The following is a 20,141-nucleotide window of genomic DNA, read 5'->3' on the forward strand; positions in this document are numbered from 1 at the left end:
CCTGTTTCTCATCTTGCTGGATGTTTTTGTAATTACTTGTTGAGACATGCTGCAGGGTTTGTTCTGAGCTGGCCTTTGCAGGATGATTTATTGCACAGCCCGTGGACCACTGCTCACCCTGGTGACCTGCGTGGGGGTGCAATGGGTCGTGTTCTTGTGTGGAAACGTGGATGATGCAGCTTCTAACTGAGCATTTTCATGTTCCTTACTAACAGAGTCAGTCATGGGGGAGAGGTGATCTCTACTGCTGGAGAAAATGGCTGGATGTGAATGCAGATAGTCAAAACCTCCCCTGGAAAACGCTCTTTTAACTGAAAATATTTGTGCAGAAATGCATCTGTTCCAGCAGAGTTTTGATGAAAAAATGGAAACATTTCCCATCTGATATGGCTTATTTTGACTTTCCAGTTTCATTGTAAGAATGAAATACTTTATGGAGTGAATGTGATTATTTAATTTCACTTTATGGAGTGAAATGCAATTATTTAATTTAATGAAGAAATTTCCCAAACTTCCCATCAAAGGAAGAATTTTGACTGACTTGTATTTTATGATAAACAATTTGTTATTTGAGAATATGACCTGTTCATTCTGTCATGCTTATGTGGCTTTGCTGTGATCAGCCAGGTTTTGCCAGACTTGAAGGACTTGACTCAAAGGGAAATTCTTGTCTTTTGATGTTAGGGATTCAAATTGTGCTCAAAGAATGTGAAAATAACCTGCATTTAGTTTGAGGAGAGTTCAGGTGTTTCATGAGGTGCTGAGAAAGCTTCTACTGTCAGATCTGCACTCTGGATACAGCCTGGACTGAAGTGTGTTTGAAAGGAAAAGCCACAGATATCCAGAGTTTTTCCAGGTGCTGAGACTGACAGTGCAGTGGCTGGCATCACACTCTTGCTAGACAGCAGTGCAGCTCCTGAAATGTCACCTCTGGGGGATGTTAAGGAATACACAGTTCGTGAAGCCTGAGCTGTCATTTGTCACCCTAATGATGGGGTTAATGTCAAAATGCTTACATTGACAACAGACTGTAGGAAAGCACTGGTGTCACATATGCTTTGGGGAGAAATAAGGACTTTTCTTTTTCCACCCTTTTTTGATGTGCCTCTACCTGAATTCCCAGCTTGGGCAATTGTACTGAATTGTCTATATTCTGCTTAACGTTTTTGTTCTTAAAGGCTTCTTTTATACATTTTCAGTAATTAAAAGGAAATTAAAAGCTACTTAATCTGTGTTAGAGACAATAAACGAACCATAGGTAAGAACCTCTTATTTTAAGTTTTTAACAACATTTTCACAGTAAGTATCTTTCTTCAGTTGTGAAACAGTTAATCTCTATTTCTTGAAACCAAAGTTAGGGCTCACATTCTTGCTAAGTTAGTCCCCAGAATGTGAAGAATTGATTTGTGGTGCTACACCAGTAATGCTTTCTCTTTTCCCTTTTAGAAATACGCAACAGAAGAATGTTTCTTTTTTGAACGTTTGGAATCCAATAACTATAACACTTACCGCTCACGGAAATACTCGGATTGGTACGTGGCACTGAAAAGAACTGGACAGTACAAACCTGGACCAAAAACTGGACCTGGACAGAAAGCTATCCTTTTCCTTCCCATGTCTGCTAAAAGCTGACTTCCATGGCAGATTCTGAGCACCAGTGCCACACAGCACTAAAGATGTCGCCTTTCCTACTCCTCTCTGAAGTAGCCAAATATAAGCAATTATTTGCTGATATTATAACTACTTTTGCAGATACCAGATTAAACCATGAATGTTTCATACTGTCTTTATATTGCTCTTTAAACCTATTGTGCCTGTGTGCGTGGAGGTAAAATGACTCGCAGAATATATTTTCAGGATCAGTAACACTTTTGTTTTCTTCTAGGTACCTATGTATTTTATTTACCTTATGCTTGCTTTACGGAGTAGAGGAGAACAAATCTGATGCACACTCATAGCAATAATTACCTTTAAAAATAATTTATATCTTAGCTTATTAGAGAATAATTATGTTCTAATAATTACCTAAAAATAAGTCCACAGATAACTATAATATTCAACACTGCAGTAATTCTAAATTATTACTCTAAGGAAATGTGAAATGTATTGCTATCATGTCATGTTTCTGTAGGGCTCGGGCAGCTCCCTGTGGTAGAGCTTGTAGAACAGGCCTGTGTAGACAGCTGGGAACTCCCTCATGGTTATGTCAATCCTATCAAACCCTTCCCGGTACCCGAACAGTAAGAGCTTGGCCACGTTGCTGGTGATGGGCGTGGTGTTTTCCGTCCTGGCCAGCTCCTCCAGGTCCATCCACTCGCAGCGGAGGCACTCGTGCTGGCAGAAGCTGATGCGGAAGGAGGAAGGCTCCATGCGGCAGATGATGTACATGTCCGACTTCCCGAAGGCTCCGGGGTGCTTGTGCTGCTGCCTGATGCTTAAGATGGACTTGAACTCTGACTTGATGCCAGTCTCTTCAAAAACCTCTCGAACTGCTGTGTCTCCTGGGTGGAAAGAGCAATCCTTGCAGTACATCTGAGAGTAACTTAGCACTCCTTAAACCTTTTGGAAAGGTGGAAAGCCTCCTATGCAGCGTGTTCTCTATTCTGCTTCATAAGGTTTTCAGAATGTAGGTATGTTTTTGCAACACAAGGATAAGCTAGTATTTTGATTCCCAAACAACAGTAATTGCTGTGTGCCTTTCCTGTGTATATCCTACAGAATTACTTTGGTAATGCTGTGCAGGGTGTGGTTTGTAATGGACACTGATGGCTGATGGCTCCACTGATCTGTTAAACCAAGACAGCACTGCACTGTCTTTGTAGTCCTTTGGATCCCCATCCCTCTCCTTGCCCCTGCCCAGTCTCGGGTTCAGATCCCGTGCAGCTGCACCTGTACTGATGTCAGACCTCTTGATCAGATCCGTTTCACTGCACTTCACTCCAAGGGGTAACAAAATGGGTAGAATTCTTTTCAGAAAGTGAAAGTTGGTGCCAGATCCTTTTCAAGATGTACCGTAGGAGTCAGGTGGCATTTCAAATATGCCACAGCACCAGTGCAGCCCAGAGCCTGTTCTTGCAGGAAACGTGCTGTAAACATGCTGCATCTGTGCTGCATGTGTGCATTCTGTGTGCCCCAGCCAGAGTGAGGTCAGTGCTAACATTCCTCACCACAAACGCAGCAGGAACTTTAAGGGTCTACAGGGTCTGTGTGCTGCAATTACAGCCAGAGAACCACCCACCCATCCAGGACTCCTCCAGAGATATTTTTGTCTTCAATAACAAATTGAAGAGCCCCTAAGAAGTTTTTTAATATTCCACTGATTTCTCCAAAGTCTGCAGTTTCATTTAGTCAAATCCTACTCTTGCCTGGGGTTAGTACTGGTAGGTTAAATACTGGCTTTTCCCAAAATAATGTAACCTCCTGGTCGTCTCTGGTTTGAGAGGTCAATGTCCAGAACTGTTGTGCAATGTTACCTGCTCCTGTTAGTTCATTTTCAGTAAGGAATGTGTGCTGGCTTGCTTCCAAAAGCAAATGCATTTTAAAAGACTCGTAGAGATTCACCATCCTGTGAAGGCTTGCATCTTGCCAAGTCCAAGGGGAACAAAGCAGATGTTTCAGGGGTAGTTTCAGATATTGGAAATAGAAACTCCCTGTGGCAGGTGGTTTTGTTAGTGGGCAGGGGGCTACAGAAGTGAACTGAGATCGTGAGGAATGCTGAGGCAGGCTGTGGTTAAGAAACTTGCAGTAATGATGGATTTCATTTAAGCTTTGAGCTTTGCTTTTAGATGAAGTGCCATTTTCTGTTTCCGTTTTATTTAAATGTGTGTATATATAAAAATATCTAATGACAATTAAACTAGAAGGAACACTAGGCCTGGAGTTTCAGAAATTGTCAGATACAAAAATGTGTGCACTTTGCTTAATCTGCATTATGAAATTGGTGCCACTTGCATGAGTCAGTTTGCACTCATTTAAGTAGGCAGCCAAGCATGTTGTCACTTCATGTAACCAAAGGATTTTAAGCAATGTAATTGCAATTTTTAATTGTAATTTAAAATTTAGTCCCGTGAGTGACTTGTGTTTTTAAGGTTTGATGTAAGAATGAAAAAGGAAAATGAGGCTCTATTATATTTTATGCTTGACTAATTTATATCTTTTTGTAATATAAGATGTGATGTAGAGAATCGTAACTTTTATTATTCTGTAGTTTAGAAGTGGCAGGAGGGAAGCTGTAAGGCACTTTTCTCCTGGGTGGTTTTCAGTCCAGGCTCCAGCCATAATCTCACCTGTGAAGTGAGGGATGGCTGCTGTTGTACTCTGCAGCAGTATCACTCTGGGGAGTCCCACTGGAATGCCAGTGCTGGTCATTTGTTGTTCCCTTGGGTACAAAAATCCTGCTGCTGCTGGCACTAGAAGTGAGAAGGAGCCTGGCTAGACAGCAGCCATGGCATTTGGGATTCTTTTGAAAACGTGGATCCATTTCACCCTGTTACATTACATTGTCCAGCAAATATTTTGGATTTCCATCACCAGGTTTGACAGAAAGACTTAAAACATGACTCATGAGTTACAAAAACCAAACTCAGCCATATCCTGACAACCAGCCACTTTCTCCATGTATTGAAATAATAACTGGAATACAACCCCACCACACATTGTTGTAGGGAGGCTGCTAAACCAGGAGGTATTTCTAAGGTACGAACAGTCAGGAAGCCTGGGCTCAACACCCAGCTTAAGTAACCAGCCTATGGATCACGATTTTAAGGGCTGAGATACAAGGAGAAAAAACCCAAATTTTCTCTCGTCATAAACACCCCTGTTCATTCACCTGTGAGGATAAACTGCAGCAGTGCTCATCAGCTGTGCTGTGTTGGAGAGAAATGAGAAGTTTCCTCAGTCCAGCACTGTTTGCTACCACAGGAGTGCCTCACATCCCTGTTGGGAGGAGGTGCCCACAAGACTGAGGCCCTGCACTTCACCCGGGCCCTGTGCCGAGGAGCTCTTGGTCCAAACTAATCAAGTGAAGGGGATGGAAGGAAGCAAGTGCATTTATTGGAATGGAAATTTTTGCTCAGTCCATCCCTGAGGTCACTGCCCTGGATTCCAGTGTGAGCTGAGCGCTCCCTGTTTCAGTTTTATTTGGGCTATATATGGATTACCTTAATCCTCTGCACCTCTGGCTCATATTGCAGCATATCTGACCAGCCTACAGACACAGCTGGGCTCATGCACTCAAAGAAAGTGTGGAAAAGAGTAAATGTTACAAACACAAAACTTCTTTGTCCTGAACATGCTACCCTGTTAGCATTAGGGTCCCAGGATTGTGTCACTCTATCTATTCCCCATTAATTCAAGGAAACAATCCATCACAGGAGCAATGTGGGTCATGCTGTATTTCAGTGGTGTTCATGTCTTTATAGTTCTGTTGATGGCTGACTTGTTCTCATAGGACTTACCAATGTCTTCTCCTGGATTAGCCAGACCTCCTGGAAATTTCCATGCGTTTATAGTCTGTATTGGAGGAAAAATCCATTAATGAAGTAGTCAGCCTATGTTGCACTCTTTAATAAGAAGGAGACAATTAACACAAACTTTTTTTTGTTGAAGTTGCAGTATTGTTATTTTATAAATATCAGTAAGTAGAACTTGTTTGTTCCTGCTGACAGGATGATTAGAGACAGCTATAGTCTGTAAGAACTATGGGAACAAAACACCTACTGATTGAAAATACAAACTGTCTAACAGTCATTAGACAATGTTGCTGCTAGATAGAGTAGTTGAATATTTTTTTTAAAGCTGCTATAGACTATATAATCTTATATTTAATCACTAATGTATTCTACTTCCATTGTTTTGGCTTTTTAAATATGTATATATATTTAATCTTGTAAACAGGTATTATGATTGTACTGTTCTATACTGCACTGGCTTTAAGATGTGTCTGTAATGATCATTTAGTGTAACTTGTCATTTTCATGGAATACAAAAAATGAGGGCTTGTGTGTGATTTATGTATAGAAACATTTATTGACAATAAAGTTCAATATTAAAACGTGAAGTGCAGGCTTGGTGTTGTTACTCACGCTGCTAAAGGAGTCCCAGTCCCTGCATCTCTGGCAAGAGCACAAAGATTTGTAGGCTTTACCTTTACTTCTATGTACTTTCTATTTCTTTCCTTGTTAAAAGTTTATGTAGGAAGAAGTTACCCTTCTCCTAGAAATAAATGCAGTAAAAAGGCACACTGGCCCAAAAAAAGCTTTTTTTGTCTATGCAGCATAGCAGGGAAACTGTGTGCTTTCCAGTGATTTGAAACCCTAATGACTACATTGGAAAACTATTTTTTTTTCCTGGGCATTCTTAAAGGGCTTGGATAAGAATTTAAAGTAATAGATTAAAAATAGTGCAGATGGAAAACACATATATTTGCCTATTGGCTTTCAGATTAACTTTTAGTTCCTGGAAATCTTTGTGTGCTGTGGAATTGTCCTGTCACAATTAAACCAAAACAACTCTTTAAAATTCCAACAGCTGTTACTATTTTTTTTTTTTTTTTACTCTCATATCTGTTCAAGATATTTACTAAGAGGTAAGTATGCACATTTATATTTCTGTGTATAAAAGGGTAAATACATGTCATGTTTCTAATGTTTACAGTGTGCTATTCTGTCCCTGAAGACTCTCTGGAGCTGGAACCACTTTTGGAGTCTACAGCATGAGAGGCAGGTTTATGCTTTAATTGGTAATTGTTGAATTGCCTGAAAGTCCTCCTAAGACCAAGTCATCAGCATTTTAATTTATTGCAAGTAAAAATACAAAATACAAAAATGAAAAATAGACATCTTTAGTTACAGGAAACAAGTTCAGAGGAAGAGAAATACCCTTGTCTTTTGTGTTAGAAACTCAACATGTGGTATGATTGAACCTGCCTATGAAAGCACTCTTTCACTGAAGTTCATTAACTGTGTTGTAGGTCCTAATGAACTGATCTCTTGGGTCCTGAGGAGAAAAGTCTTAGTAGCTATTTCAGGAAAGACAGGAGAATGCAGCCAGTGAGATTCCAGCAGAGTTTTAACTGTATAAAATGAAAAATATGCATCCAAGTATATTTCAGTGCACCTAGATAAGCTTTGATTGTTTCATGTTAAAATGGCAATAATCTCACTCTCTCAGAGAGTTAATTAATGCAGTTTTATCATGAAACACTTTAACTTGCAAATGGAAGCATAATGGAGGCTACATGTCCCTTGAAGCCTGAGAGCTTTCTGCAGCAGCTGAGTTAGAACCTGGGTCAGTCTGACAGGGGCTGGCAGATAAGTCAGAGATGGCTGCTCGGTGACCTCAAACCACATCACACGAGCCACCCTCACCACAGCACTGCTCTGCTCTGGCATCCTCCGCAGTGAGGGCGGGCGCTTCCGTGTGTGAGGAGTTCAAGATCTGTACACCTGCTGGGCCAAGGTGGTCTCCAGGTCATGGCCAGCCATGCTACTGCTCGCTTAAAGCCACAGATATGCCTGGAATTTTGGAAACCAAACCAAATCAGAATCCTTCTCTCAAAATCTGTTTCAAGCCATGGGGATTTTCCAGCGGTCTGCATGGATCCAAACAAAGATCAGGAACTCCTGGGTCACTTACAGGGGAAAACAGAAAACTCAAAACCGGAAGGATATTTAGTTCTGCTGAATCAATCTGCAGTTATAACAAAGCTGTTGATTTTTAGAGTTGGTTTTTTCCCCCTTAATATGGAATTCAGCCATCTGTTGCTAGATGTGTTTAAGACACTTCTAAAAGGAAGTAACTTTTTACTATCACAATTTTGGACTGGAATAAAAATAAAATATATTTTGTTTTATATTACAGAATAGGCTTATCTAAATGAACTTCTCTATTTTATAATCCTGTAACAAACTTACCTTATTTTTGTCTTGTACAACCAACACCTTTCCAGTGCTTTCATCTAGAACAGCACCTGGTATAGAAAAAATATTGAAAAAGAGGAAGTGTTGGACAAAGTCATTCAATCCTAACAACCAAAATTTAACATGTTTTGATAAGTATAACATGTTTTAATATGTTTTGCTAATGTACAGATAGCAAGGTTTATATGGATGAATCACAAAGTGGTTTGTCAGTGGAAAATGGATGCACAATAAAATATCACAAAGAGCTTAAGTATCCCATATAAAAATTCAAAGTTGGCAGTACCAAGATAAATAATTGCAGCTTTTAAGTTCCAGATTAGACAAGAAATGAAAAGAAAAACTTGCTTGTGTTAATATCAGAACTAAAGAATGCAAGATCAAAAGGTTACCCAAACAATCTGGCAAAGCTGCTCATTTCAGCAGAGACAGGCCTGTAATCTTCCTCAAATAACAGAGAATTTTCCAGTGACTGTGGCTGAGAAGCCACCCTTAAGGGGGGGATGAATGTTTCTTCAGTGAAATTCATGACAAAGCCCCCACCTGCTGTAGTGGAGATTTAAGTGGTTTTGGGTTAATAGATAATGTTCAGCTGTGTGACTGTCTCTGAAATGGCACTACCCAGCTAACAACTCATGACAAAAACTGCACCATAATCTGAGTCAACTTCTTCATCAAAAAGTCTTGCTTCCAAGCAGAAAAGTGACACTTCCACTTGATGAAAAAACCTGTCTGACTGAGAAGTGCAGCTTTTCCCTAAGTCCTCATGCTCAGCCCATGACTTTCTCCCGCAGATTACAAGTTTTTCTACTTTCTGGAACCCAAGTGCTTTCATGTTTTATTATGTCATACTCACTGGTCATACTTTAAAAATGTCCTTCCCTTACAACAGGTATTTTTCTCAGATTTTAAAGAGCGCTGTGGTGAGCAGGATGAGTGCTGTGGTGCAGCTTACCAGGATCTTTTCCACATCAGTCATGCAGGGCTTTCAAATTAGAGGTTAACGGTAACAAAACGCTCGCGTCATTTTAGAGCAGGAGGAGGAGGAGGATACAGGCACATCTGTGATGACATGTGCATTTAAAATGCTATGGGGAACTATACCCACAGGAAGGAATTATTAAGGAGTGAGCGTCCAGCTAAAAACATCCTGTTTTTTAATAATACATGGCAGAGTTATGTGTAGGAGGATATTTCAAAGATGAAGTACCAGTCTTCTTTCAAGATATGTCAAAGGACATGCTTTAGGAGGGTAGTCACATATCTGCCTCCTCGTGGCTTGTGACTTCATGATTTCATTCCTCCTGTAAATACTTAGCAGTGTCCAAGTTCAACTACTGTAATGATTAAAAGAGGCAACAAAAGGAAAGCAGGAGGAAGTTTGTGATTAGAGGATTTGTTTTCTAGAAAAGCCATTCCTCAGCCAAAGGGTTTGCTGTGACCAGGGAGGGCTGGTGAAGGCAGGAAACTGCTGTTTGAATCAAACAGAAAGTGTGTTTGCTCTCCTCTGTTCCCCTGAAACTGAAGCCTGTGAATGTCATTTTTGGCAGTGAAATTCCCAGTGAGGTGATCAGAATCTCTGCTAGGGGATACCTAAATCCAGAGCAAGAAGGAGGAAAACACAGTAACAGGATTTGCTGCCCAGTCTCATGTTCCCTTGCTGGGCCACACGTGGTTGGCATCAGTGAGATTAGAGTGACTGCCCTGGATTGTGGTTCTTAAAACTCTCCCTCCTGCTACAAATGTGGTATCTGGAGCTTTAGTTCATCCAGTGCCAGGATGACTTTCTGGAAAGGTTTATACTTGAAACCCAACCAAGTAATGACTATTACAATACCACTTGGTTTTGAAGGTCCTCTTTTGGGGAACAGGCAAGAAAAGCATTTAAAAAACAAAAAGAATCCCTTAGATTACTCCAAATAATGAGTAATGGAGGAGAAAAATATCCTTATCCTACCTGTTTTATTTATGACTGATGTAAAAATGCATGCAGAGATGCTCAGTGTTGAGATGCACCTGTCAATCACAGAATGAGTGCAGACACCACTGCTTGCACTCTAAGCATCAGCAGGCAGGAGCAGGTATTTGTAAAACAACTTGGGAACTACTTTTAAGTCACTTTTCAGAAGTGGCTTATCAAACCTATCCACCTCCATCTTCCTGTGCAGTTTCACAGTAATGCAGCTGCTCAGGTTAGATTTCCTTAAGTACCAGGACCGGCCAAGGGTGATCATCCTATGTGTGTGTAGGCTCTCCTTCCTGGAGTCCTTCAACTCCAAGGACTTTGTTTTAACAAGTGCATTAAGGTGGTAGCAATGCAAATAACAGCTGTGTTGTAAGGTTTGTAGACTTTGTGAGGGGGAAGAAAATGCCTTTCACATTTCTTCCTCTCTTTTTACTTTCCTTCCTCAGCTTGTCTCTCATGCCATTGTTGCACACTTGCAAACATGTCATATTTACAAACGTGTCACTTTGTGGATATATTGGATATTTACAATCATGTCACTTTGTGGATATGTTGCATATTTACGAACATGTCACTTTGTGGATGGCAGGCCACATCCTCCTCGGAGATGGAGCATTTTGGAAATGCTTTTTAAAAAGACGTTAATCACTTCATACACCAGAGACTCCTCTGTATCTTTACACATGTGGAAAATCCTGCCGCCTACAAACGGATGTAGTAACTTAGCTGGAAGACACATCACACATTCCACTATTTCTGAACAATAATGGCCAAGCCCAATGAGTAACATTTGCTACTCTCTGCTTGGCCACTCTGATCCAGTCTGGTAAAACATGACCTGACCCCGCTTATTCACACCTTTGTCATCACTTGGCTGCATGGTCCAGAGACACAAGCCCTGGCTGTGCTGCCTTTGCTGCGTGGGAAACTCCAGACAGGAGGAAAAGCAGCTGCTGGTCTACTTGGCAATGAGACTCACTACCTGCTCCCTGTTCCTGTGCTGGCTCCCTGCTGGCCAGCCAACCACTCTCCACATCTCTGCTTTCCATTGCAGGATGCTCACAGGACTGACTCCTGCGCTTCACTGACTGCCCACAGCTTTGGGACGGAGACTCTCACCTGAAAATTGCTTTTATTTACTGCAGACATGTTCTAAAATACTTTTTGGTTAGGGAATAAAGAAAGCCTTGTGTTTGACTCCCTCCCCGATATCCATATTTAAATACTTTAATATTTCAAGAAAATGAATTAAAAATAGAATGGACCCTTTCCACTACTCAGGGTCTCCCTCCTAAAGTAGAAAGACAATGGAATAAACCTACCAGGTGGTATCCATGCTGCTTAGTGTATTTTTGGGATGTGTTGCAGGTCCACAGACAGTAAGCAGAACAAGGACAAAAACCCCCACATGGCAGTCATTATTTCACACTTGTTTACCTGCCTAGAATGCTTTCCTGAAGTATTTATGTCCTTTAAAGAAAACCCAATAATGACTAAAAGCGTACATGTTTGAAAAATGGTAGCAAAGAACACATACATTGTATGTTGTGCAGTTTTAAAATCCATACAAGAAATTCCAAAATCTGTATACCTGCACTTACCAAAGTTTTTTTTTTAATGTTTTCTTTCTACTTGCAAAGTGCAGTGTTTTGAAGCACAGCTGCAAATTATGCTCTGAAAATGTATTTTTCAATATTTGTGAGTCTTTCAAAGTTATGATTTTTCTTACAGCTCTTTCTGATGCCCACCAGGGTCACAACTCATTTCCTTTCAAGCAGCACTTCAGCTGTGCAAGTTCTATGCAGAAAACCTCTCTTTCACTTAGGTTTCCTCACAAGGAGCAACCCGGTGCTTTCGTGAGGAGAATGCACTGTCCTGCTCCAGTTTAATGCCACATATTTTAATGGTGAGGTCTCCATACCTCAGGAAAACATGCTCCAACATGTCCATTGACAAACTCCAAGGCCGCCTTCAGCATCCACCCTGCCCTCTGCTGGCCTGGGAACCGAAGACTCCCACTGCTGATGGCAGCAGCACTGCTTTGTAATTCAAGGGTTTTTCAGCCCAAGCTTCCTTTCACCTGACCTGCTGCCACACAGAACAAACCATCTTTTGTCAGTTCTTCCTAGTTAGATTTTTCAATTTGCTGTTTATGGGCCTTAACACCACTTGGTAGAGAAATAACACCCCACAGAGTCCCTGCCAGCCAAGGACAAACAAGTCAGGGCTGCAAGTGGAGAGATGTGCTCTCCCCAGCCTCGTAATTTCTGTGTGTTAATGCAACCCTCATCCAGTACATCAGGGCTCCAAACCAATCTCCAGTTACAGGTAACTGAGTGATGGGATAGGTAATGGCTTATCTGTGGAACTCTGCTGAGTGAGAGAACAAAACCACTGGAATTTGGTGAAGCTAACTTCAAGATGATTGTGTTTTTGGCTCATCATCAGTCCCTTGTGCTGTGCTGAATGAAAAAATAAAAAAGAAAAGAGGGGAAACTGTCTTGTCGAGCTCCTTGGAAATTTTCTGTTATGGAACAACTTTCTAGCTGTGGTTGTGGGAGGTCTATATGGATAAGAGTATGGTGTTTGTGTTTTTCTTTTTTAAAATATATGTTTGGATTAAAGATTCCTAGGCACAGCTTAGATCAGCTTTCAGACCATTGCCATTCAGACTAATAGCTGCTTTAGCTTCTGAACAATCCATTTTGGGTCAAGTCTTCCCCATTTACAGACATTAACTTCAACACAGTTTAAACAAATATACGTATTAAGCACACAGAGCAGAGAAGTGCTTTTTTCTTTACATTGGTGGTTGCTTTTTCATTCCAAAATGCAGCAGCCAGCTGGTTTCCATGTGCTGGTTGCACAGAAGAACAATTCCTACTGAACAGGCTCCTAAGGGCTTCTCCAAGACTTTCTGTGGGTGCAACCACTCCTGTAACTCACCTGCAACCCCCAGCTGGTGTGTGGCGAACCCTGGCAGCCTGCTGGGCCCCTCTCCCAGCCACAGCGTCAGGGTGGACGAGCCCTGCTCAGCGTGGTGGAAAGCAAAGCCTTGGGAAGCAGCCACTGCCACAAGGCTGCTCTGGAGGATGGGGACACGGAGCCAGACAGCAATCCGGCCTTCATCCCGCCACTGAGACACGGACTCTGCAAGAGAGGGAAGTGAGGAGGGTCAGGGACCCCTTTGCCCTTGGCCTGTGTTGCTTTAAACTTTACCACACACTATAGCCGTTGGTAATGTGCAAAAATCTGTATTTTCATGTAATTTACCACAGGGTAAAACTATTGTTGGTGTGAGAAACTCACCAGCAGTCCGAGAGGCTGCCAGGTCGACATTTTATGTGGTACAACTGGGTGTTCACGTGCAAAATGACAGCTTTTACATTTAGGGTCTGTCATGAGAAACAGGGGAACTACTCTTCTGGAGTGCTCTGCCCAGTTCTGGGCTCCTCAGTACAAGGAAGATAAGGAACTACTGGAGTGGGTCCAGTGGAGGCCACAAAAAGGATGAGGGGTCTGGATCATCCCTCTGTGAGGGGAAACTGTGGGAGATCGACCTGTTCAGTCTGGAGAAGATGAGTCTCAGTTGGGATTTCATCAATCCATCCAAATACCTCAAAGGGGGGTGCCAAGAGAATGATGCCAGACTCTTTTCAGCGCTACCCAGTGACGGGACAAGGAGCAATGACCACAAACTGAAACACCTGAAGTTTCACCTCCACACGAGGAAGAACAACTTCACAGCGAGTGGCAGAGCACTGGCTCGGGCTGCCCAGCGGGGGCGCGCAGTCTCCTTCTCTGGAGACATTCCAAACCCACCTGCTGCGGTTTGTCACTCCTGTGTCACCTGCTCCGGGCGATCGGACTGGATGATTTCCAGGGGTCCCTTCCAACTCTAACTATTTTACGGTTCTGTGAACGATCTGTTTTCCTCCTGCCAGCGCCCTTCACCCCATGGCCGCGGCTCAGGCTCCGTGAGGGGAAGGCGGCGGCTGAGGGCGCCCCCTGGCGGGCCGCCCGCCGCCCCTCACACACCGCCCCCCGCCCGCCCCGGCACTCGGGACCCCCGCCCGGCACTTGCCCCGCAGCCACCGCCCGAAGGCGGCCCGCTCCAGCCGCGGGGAGCCGCGCAGCTCGCCCAGGTCCACGCTCACACCCCCGAACTTGTCCGTCCTCGCCCGCAGCCCCGCCAGGGCCGCCCAGCCCCGCGCCCTCCGCAGCCCCCGCCACGGGCCCGCCATGGCGCTGAGCGGGGCGGGGAGCGGCCGCCCCGGGGGCGGTGCCGGCCTCTGCTCCGGAACCGCTCCGCGCCGGCCGCCGGCAGCATGTCCGCCTCCTCTTCCAGAAGGAAGAGCAAGGGGCGCCCAGCCGCGGGCGGTGGCTCCCCACGGGATGCCCACCTCGGAGCTGCCGCGGGCGGGCCGCTGGTGCTGCGTGTCGCCGACGCGGTGGAGGCAGGTACGGTGTGAGGGAGGCGGGCACGGGCAGCCCCGGCCCTGCTGCCTCAGCCCGGCGCGCTGAGGGCGCCTGGTTTGAATCCGAGTCCCTGCCCAGCCACTCTCCCGGCGGCTCAGGAACGCGGGACCAGGGGATCTCCCACTTCAGGCCCCCATGAAACCTGCCCTTATCCCCGTGGAAGGGTGCCGGCGGCAGCGAAATGCCGGTGGAAAGGGCGGCAGCCTGGGGCTGCCCGTGTTCCCAGCCCCGCCGGCGGCACCGCCTCACGGGGGGCCGCGTTCCCTCAGCGCGGGCGCCCTGAGGGCTGGCGAGGCTGTGCTGCCCGGGGAGCGCGGGAAACGCCGGAGTTACTGAGGGGAAGGGCAGAAAAAAACTGGGTTTTTTTTCCTCCCGAAAACTTTAGGAGATGACAGAGTCCCGAAGATGCTGCGCAGAGCGCTGGCGCAGCTGTCGCTGAGCAGCATGAAGTCTGCGGATCTTTGCATAGGGAGGCCGGCCCTACTCACTTCCGCGGATGGGCGGCAGGAGGTGAGACCCTTTCTTGACCCTATAAGTGCTTTTCCCATGCTGTTAGCCTGTTCCTGTTGTATTCCATGGAACAAGCATGGATCGTGTATTGTGAAAGATGGTGAATTTGCTCTTCCATGTTTTCTGCACTGTAGTTGCATCTTTATTCTCCGTGTTGGAAAAAATCCATGCAGCTGATTTTTTTTCCTATAAATTTATAAGTCATGTGTGAGTAAGTGAGTTGTATATTATATCTGCATAAGCACACACATCTGTTTTACTTGCAAATAAAGTGTATAGTTATTTGCTCATTTTCTTTTCACTAATGCATAACTTGTTCTAATCAGCATAGTGTGTGCTTTTGAGTCATCTCCAGAATGTGTAGAGAGTCTTTATGGAATTCTTTATCACATTTGTAGGCAAAATATAACCCCATTAATTTTGAAATTGTCTTAGATCAAATCTTAAGAGCTCAGTCCCCATTGTGTCTTGCTCAGTGGAACCAGGTTTTAACTTAATCCTTCATATTAAAGCATTGCTTACCTTGACTGGAAATGAGAGGGGCAAGACCTCAGCTAACAGGTGTTTGCTTTGAAAACTCTTCCCAGGTCTGTACTGCTTGGCCCACCCCAGGCTTCCCAGGGGGGAAAATTGGGCTGGCTGAAACCACTCAGAAGAACCTGAAAGTAAATCCAGGTGATGCCCTCACTGTGCAGCCTGTGACTGGTGCAGTCATCCAGGCAGAGGAAGTCGATGTAAAGTTGAGGTATGGAACCTGTTATAACCTTACTGAGGTTTTTATTCCACCAGATCCCTTGAAAATGTTGTCGTTCTCTTATCATTTCACAGAGTGGGCATTTGCATTGTTGTAGAGTCTGATTATAGTTATTTCCTAAATAAAATTATTTTACAGTTACTTTTGTAAGTGTAACTGTCATGTGAATAAACATCCCCATTCCCAGGCAGTCGTTTGCAGTTTTTTTTCCACGAAGAAATTCCTCCTGATGTCCAGAGAGCCATAGTTTCATGTAAGAAGCAAGAACATGCATTACTAAAGGAATACATTGAAGTCCCATTGCTCAAGTAATTCCTAGGTTTCTAGATGCTTTACAGGTGTAGTTCATTCTCTGAAAATTAAACACCTCTGGGTAGTGCTCGTATGCATAATTTAGCTTTTCCTCCACTTCAAAGAATCAGACCCCAACAACGTATCGTTAACTACGTGTTTACTCATCAGGAAAGGCTCTGATCTATTAAGAGGTGTCCTCCAAATTAACTTAATACACCCGTTTTCCATCAAGCTGCTTTTTTGACGGCTAAGATCGAGCAGCGGCTTTCATTGGCGGGCTTGGGGCTCCCCCCGTTGTTCACGCTTGGAGTTGCAGCAGCAGCAGCAGCGTCTGCTGTCAATGCCCTCGGTGCTGCAGCTTTTCAGCCTGCAGGTGTGCGAGTGCTCGCGGAAGTTTGGGAGCTCCGTCTGCAAAATGGGCATGAAGTGAGTCTTGGCTCTGAGTCAGCTAATTAATCGGAGTGTTTTGGTAGTGGGTGTGCAAGTGCTCAAGGCATTGCTTTAGTCAATAAAAGTTGTGTATGTGTGTTTGCAAGGCTGAAAGAGACCTGCCTGATCTAAATTCTTCTCAATTCAGTACCTGTAGCAGTGATTAAGATGCTTCCATTGTCTATTGGTGATCCTAAGAAATGATAAATACAACATAGGATTTTGTTAGTTACACCATTTTGTTTGGCAAAACTAGCTTAAATAGGTACACTTTTGTTACTGTGTGTCTAATACCTTCAGGGTTAAGTCCATATGATATGAAGACTGTGAGGTGCTGTGGACTGTGGTTTTGGTTTTAAGTGCTTGGAAAATCAGTTTTTTCCCTTCCTACCACAGGGACAAAGATGCCACTGTTAATGCTGAGGAAATGTCTGTTTGTCTGCTGAGAAACCTTGGTATGAGTTTTACTGCTTCTCTTTTGACTGTTCAATTTTTGTCGTTCTGGATACAAGAGCAGGGATTTTCCTTTTATGTTCTTAATCAAGGGCTTGTGGCAAAATAGGGGCAAGTTACTTTGTTCACACTTTGTTCAGGGATCTGTCTTGGGCTAGCTGATTATGTCATGCTGCAGATATCTAATTTGCATTAGTTGTGGTTCCATTTCTCCTGTCCCTTACTGGTATTGCTGGCTCAAGTTGGGAGTGTTCAGCACCCATTGACAGCCTCCAGGCTGATACTGCTGTGGTGCACTCCAGAGTTTACTTGCACTGTGAGGGAAAGAGGGCACTGCTGCACATTAATAACAACATTAACTTGAAATTCCAATCTCTGAATCCCATTTTTTTTTGTGTTGGTAGTAAATAAGTAAAGTTGCTCTTCATTGGGTGGTAGGTGTACATAAGGAAGGCAAAAAAGCAAGGTAAGTTATTGAAGGTAGTGAATACAAAGTTTTTACTTATTACAATACTAATTCCAAAATCCTCTCTTGGTATGAAATTTAAAAAGGTGAAATTCATCATGAGTTTAAATGCGGGGAGATTACTGGATAAACATTTGTCAGTATCATATGTAGAGTCTGCTTATGCACAAAAAGATCATTCAAAGAACCTGAAATTACCTCGTAATTGCCTTTTGTTTTGTTAATTTATAGCGCTTTCTAAGCTTCCTGATAAAGAATTGTTCTGATGCAAGAATATCTTGAGTGTTAGTTGCTGCCAAAGTAGATTGAAATAGCATCATCTTTGTCTTTTTCTCTTCTTTAATCTTCTCACAGATGGGAAAATAGTCCTGCCAGGAAACCTCTTGGCTTTCACTTACTATGGCAAACTTTGCAACATCGTGGTGATGAAAGTGAAGGGGACTGACGGCGCAGAGCTGATTGCCCAGGGCAGCGCCATTCCCAGCGATTCCCATGAGCCAGACCTTGAGAGGTCTGATTTGGAGAGCAGTGCCTTAGACTTGTCCTTGCAGCTGGGCAGGATGGACATTGGTGACAGTCCAGGGGTTGCCTCCATGAGCACCCCGAGCAAAGCCGTGGATCCAGGCTCTCCAGTCACACCCAGCGCTCCAGACCCCGGGCACGGAGACGGAGCCAGCAGGGGAGATGGTGCAGGCCTCACCCAGGATCTGGAGCTGCCTGGGGAAGGCAGCACTGAGGGACTCCCACTCACTGGCAGAATTGGAGCAGTGAGCAATGCAGATTGTTTTTACTTCATTTCTTCAGGAACTAAAATCAATTTTATTGAGCCAAGGATCAGTGCAGCAGAGGATGGCGAGTGTCAGTCCCGGGTCACCTATGACATGATAGGAGGCTTAGGCAGCCAGCTCAGAACTATTAGAGAAACTGTTGAACTGCCCTTGAAGCAACCTGAACTGTTCAAGAGCTATGGTATGATGCCTGAGAGTTGGCTTTCTTCATTAACTTCCTTCTTTAACATGACTTTTATTTATTTTTAAACACTAATTACTCCAGGATTATGCACCGAATTTTATGTAACTGATCTGGTAAACTCGTGTGTCCAAATGATGTCAAACTGCTTTATAATTACATTGTGTGGATACTGTGGAGATGTTCTGGTTAGCCTTGTGAAAACCAGTTGAACAGGGAAGAAATGCGTGTCTGCACCGAAGTTCAGGCGTGCATGAGCAGAATTTATAGCAAATAGGAAAGATTTCTGTACTTGGACACTTGAAAGGAGCAGTTGTTTGTGTTGTCGTAAGATTTTGTGTTGGTAGACTCAGTTGATCATATCTTTTAAATGGAGGAGAACTCAGATTAATTCTTCTGCTTTTTTTATCCCTGTGTGTTCCTGCAAAATTTCAAGGAGGTCTTTTGAGGCTGTTTACTCAAACTGCTCATGTGTTCAGCATGGAATTGCAGGGTGGAATACCAGATACATTTACTGTTGCCATATATAAAGTTGTAGGTAATATATATAAAAACTTGGAGGATTTTTGTGACTGTGCTGTGCATTTATCACAAATGGCTTTGTACCTTGTTGAGTTGTGCATTGCTGTGAGACAGGGCTCTTTTACCTATAAATACTTATTTACTCTCTTGTCTTGGAGGTCCTTTATTTCTCTCTATGACCTCTTTCCCCACACACAGGGGAGGTGATTTCAGTGGGGACAGTTTCCATAGCACACAGGTGGCTGTTTCCTGGCCATGATCCACAGGTGTCAGTGGGGTGCTGTGAGGCATCTCCATCGTGAGTGGTCCAGCTCAACTTGGTCCAACCCCAGCATCACCACAGGGTTTGCTTCAGCATGAGTGTTCTTCATACCTAATCCCTGAAGCTTGAGCAGATTCTCTACTAATCCCATGATGGATGAGGATGTTTTCTCAGCAGTTACAATCCTTTAGCCCCCATCCAAACGTTGGGAGTCCTTGTCTGCTCCTGGGCAGTGAGGCTGGAGCTGAGGTGAGCTTGTGGTTCCACAGCCCCGTGTATTGCCAGTGCCAGAAACACCACAGGAGGGAGCAGCACGTGCTTTAATGGGCTGGTGTGAAGGAGCCTGTCTGTAGGGGGATGCTTTTATTTTTTATCCTTTGTCAGAAGGCAGATAATTTTTTCCCTTTTCCAGTGTATTAGTTTCTATGATTTGGGCATGTGGCCTGCCCTTGAGGCATCCTTCCCTGTCTGATTCCCAGTCCCACCTGATGTTTCTTTGGTTGTGTTTCACCAGTGTCTTTTGTGCTGGGATCAGCCTTTGTCAAATGCTTGTCTTTTTGCTTTCTAATTCTTCAACTTTTGGTTTTGGCTTTTGTGGCCATTTAATTTGGCTTTGCTGGTCTTAAGCTTTCTTTGGTGTGCTCTTTACGTGGGATCACAGTTGTGTTTCATGCAGTTTACCTGTATTTTCTGTCCAGCTTCAATTGTACACAGCAGTACCTTGTTCTTCCAAAGTCCCTTATGTTTCTGTCTCTTTGGCTCTTGGCATGTGCCATTAAATAGGCAGATTCATCCTTTTAATGTGTGTTTTTCATCATCTTGCAAACATTCCTAAATCAAGCCTTACAGTATCTCTAGAACTTTCTTGGAGTGTTAAAGAGAAGTGGTTTTCTGATGAGGGAAATTTGATATAATGACACTGTAAGAATCGTGGAAAACTTAAAGGGGATTCATGGATGTTAGGTACTCAGCTGAGTAATTTTCTTGAGAAAACACAGGGAAGGTTATAAAGAACTGCTGAAAAATATAGTGATTTAAATAGGTGCTTTTTAAACAGAATCTTTTGGACTTTAAAAATACAAAATGTGTATGTATGTCCCATTTAAGAGCGATCTTTT

General features: G+C 43.6%; 3 protein-coding genes across 3 annotated transcripts in view; 2 read left to right on the forward strand and 1 right to left on the reverse strand.

The window, feature by feature from the left end:
* Positions 1 to 6,058, forward strand: part of FGF2 (fibroblast growth factor 2) — a 22,888-nt gene extending 16,830 nt beyond the window's left edge. Inside the window, 1 exon segment of the mRNA XM_066548872.1 lies at positions 1,447 to 6,058. Coding sequence (XP_066404969.1) covers positions 1,447 to 1,632 — 186 coding nt within the window. The 3' untranslated portion in view covers positions 1,633 to 6,058.
* NUDT6 (nudix hydrolase 6) lies at positions 1,247 to 14,129 on the reverse strand. The gene is made up of 5 exons (XM_066547912.1): positions 13,970 to 14,129; positions 12,832 to 13,035; positions 7,914 to 7,969; positions 5,457 to 5,511; positions 1,247 to 2,501 (listed from the first exon to the last, which is right to left on the reverse strand). Exons 1-5 carry the CDS (start codon positions 14,127 to 14,129, stop codon positions 2,113 to 2,115), a joined length of 864 nt encoding a protein of 287 aa, XP_066404009.1. The 3' UTR covers positions 1,247 to 2,112.
* The window catches only part of AFG2A (AFG2 AAA ATPase homolog A), a 161,396-nt gene continuing 155,382 nt past the window's right edge, over positions 14,128 to 20,141 (forward strand). Inside the window, 6 exon segments of the mRNA XM_066547909.1 lie at positions 14,128 to 14,203; positions 14,206 to 14,346; positions 14,750 to 14,874; positions 15,462 to 15,619; positions 16,748 to 16,806; positions 17,625 to 18,239. Coding sequence (XP_066404006.1) covers positions 14,128 to 14,203; positions 14,206 to 14,346; positions 14,750 to 14,874; positions 15,462 to 15,619; positions 16,748 to 16,806; positions 17,625 to 18,239 — 1,174 coding nt within the window.

Source organism: Molothrus aeneus, chromosome 4 (assembly GCF_037042795.1).
Source record: "Molothrus aeneus isolate 106 chromosome 4, BPBGC_Maene_1.0, whole genome shotgun sequence".
NCBI lineage: Eukaryota > Metazoa > Chordata > Aves > Passeriformes > Icteridae > Molothrus > Molothrus aeneus.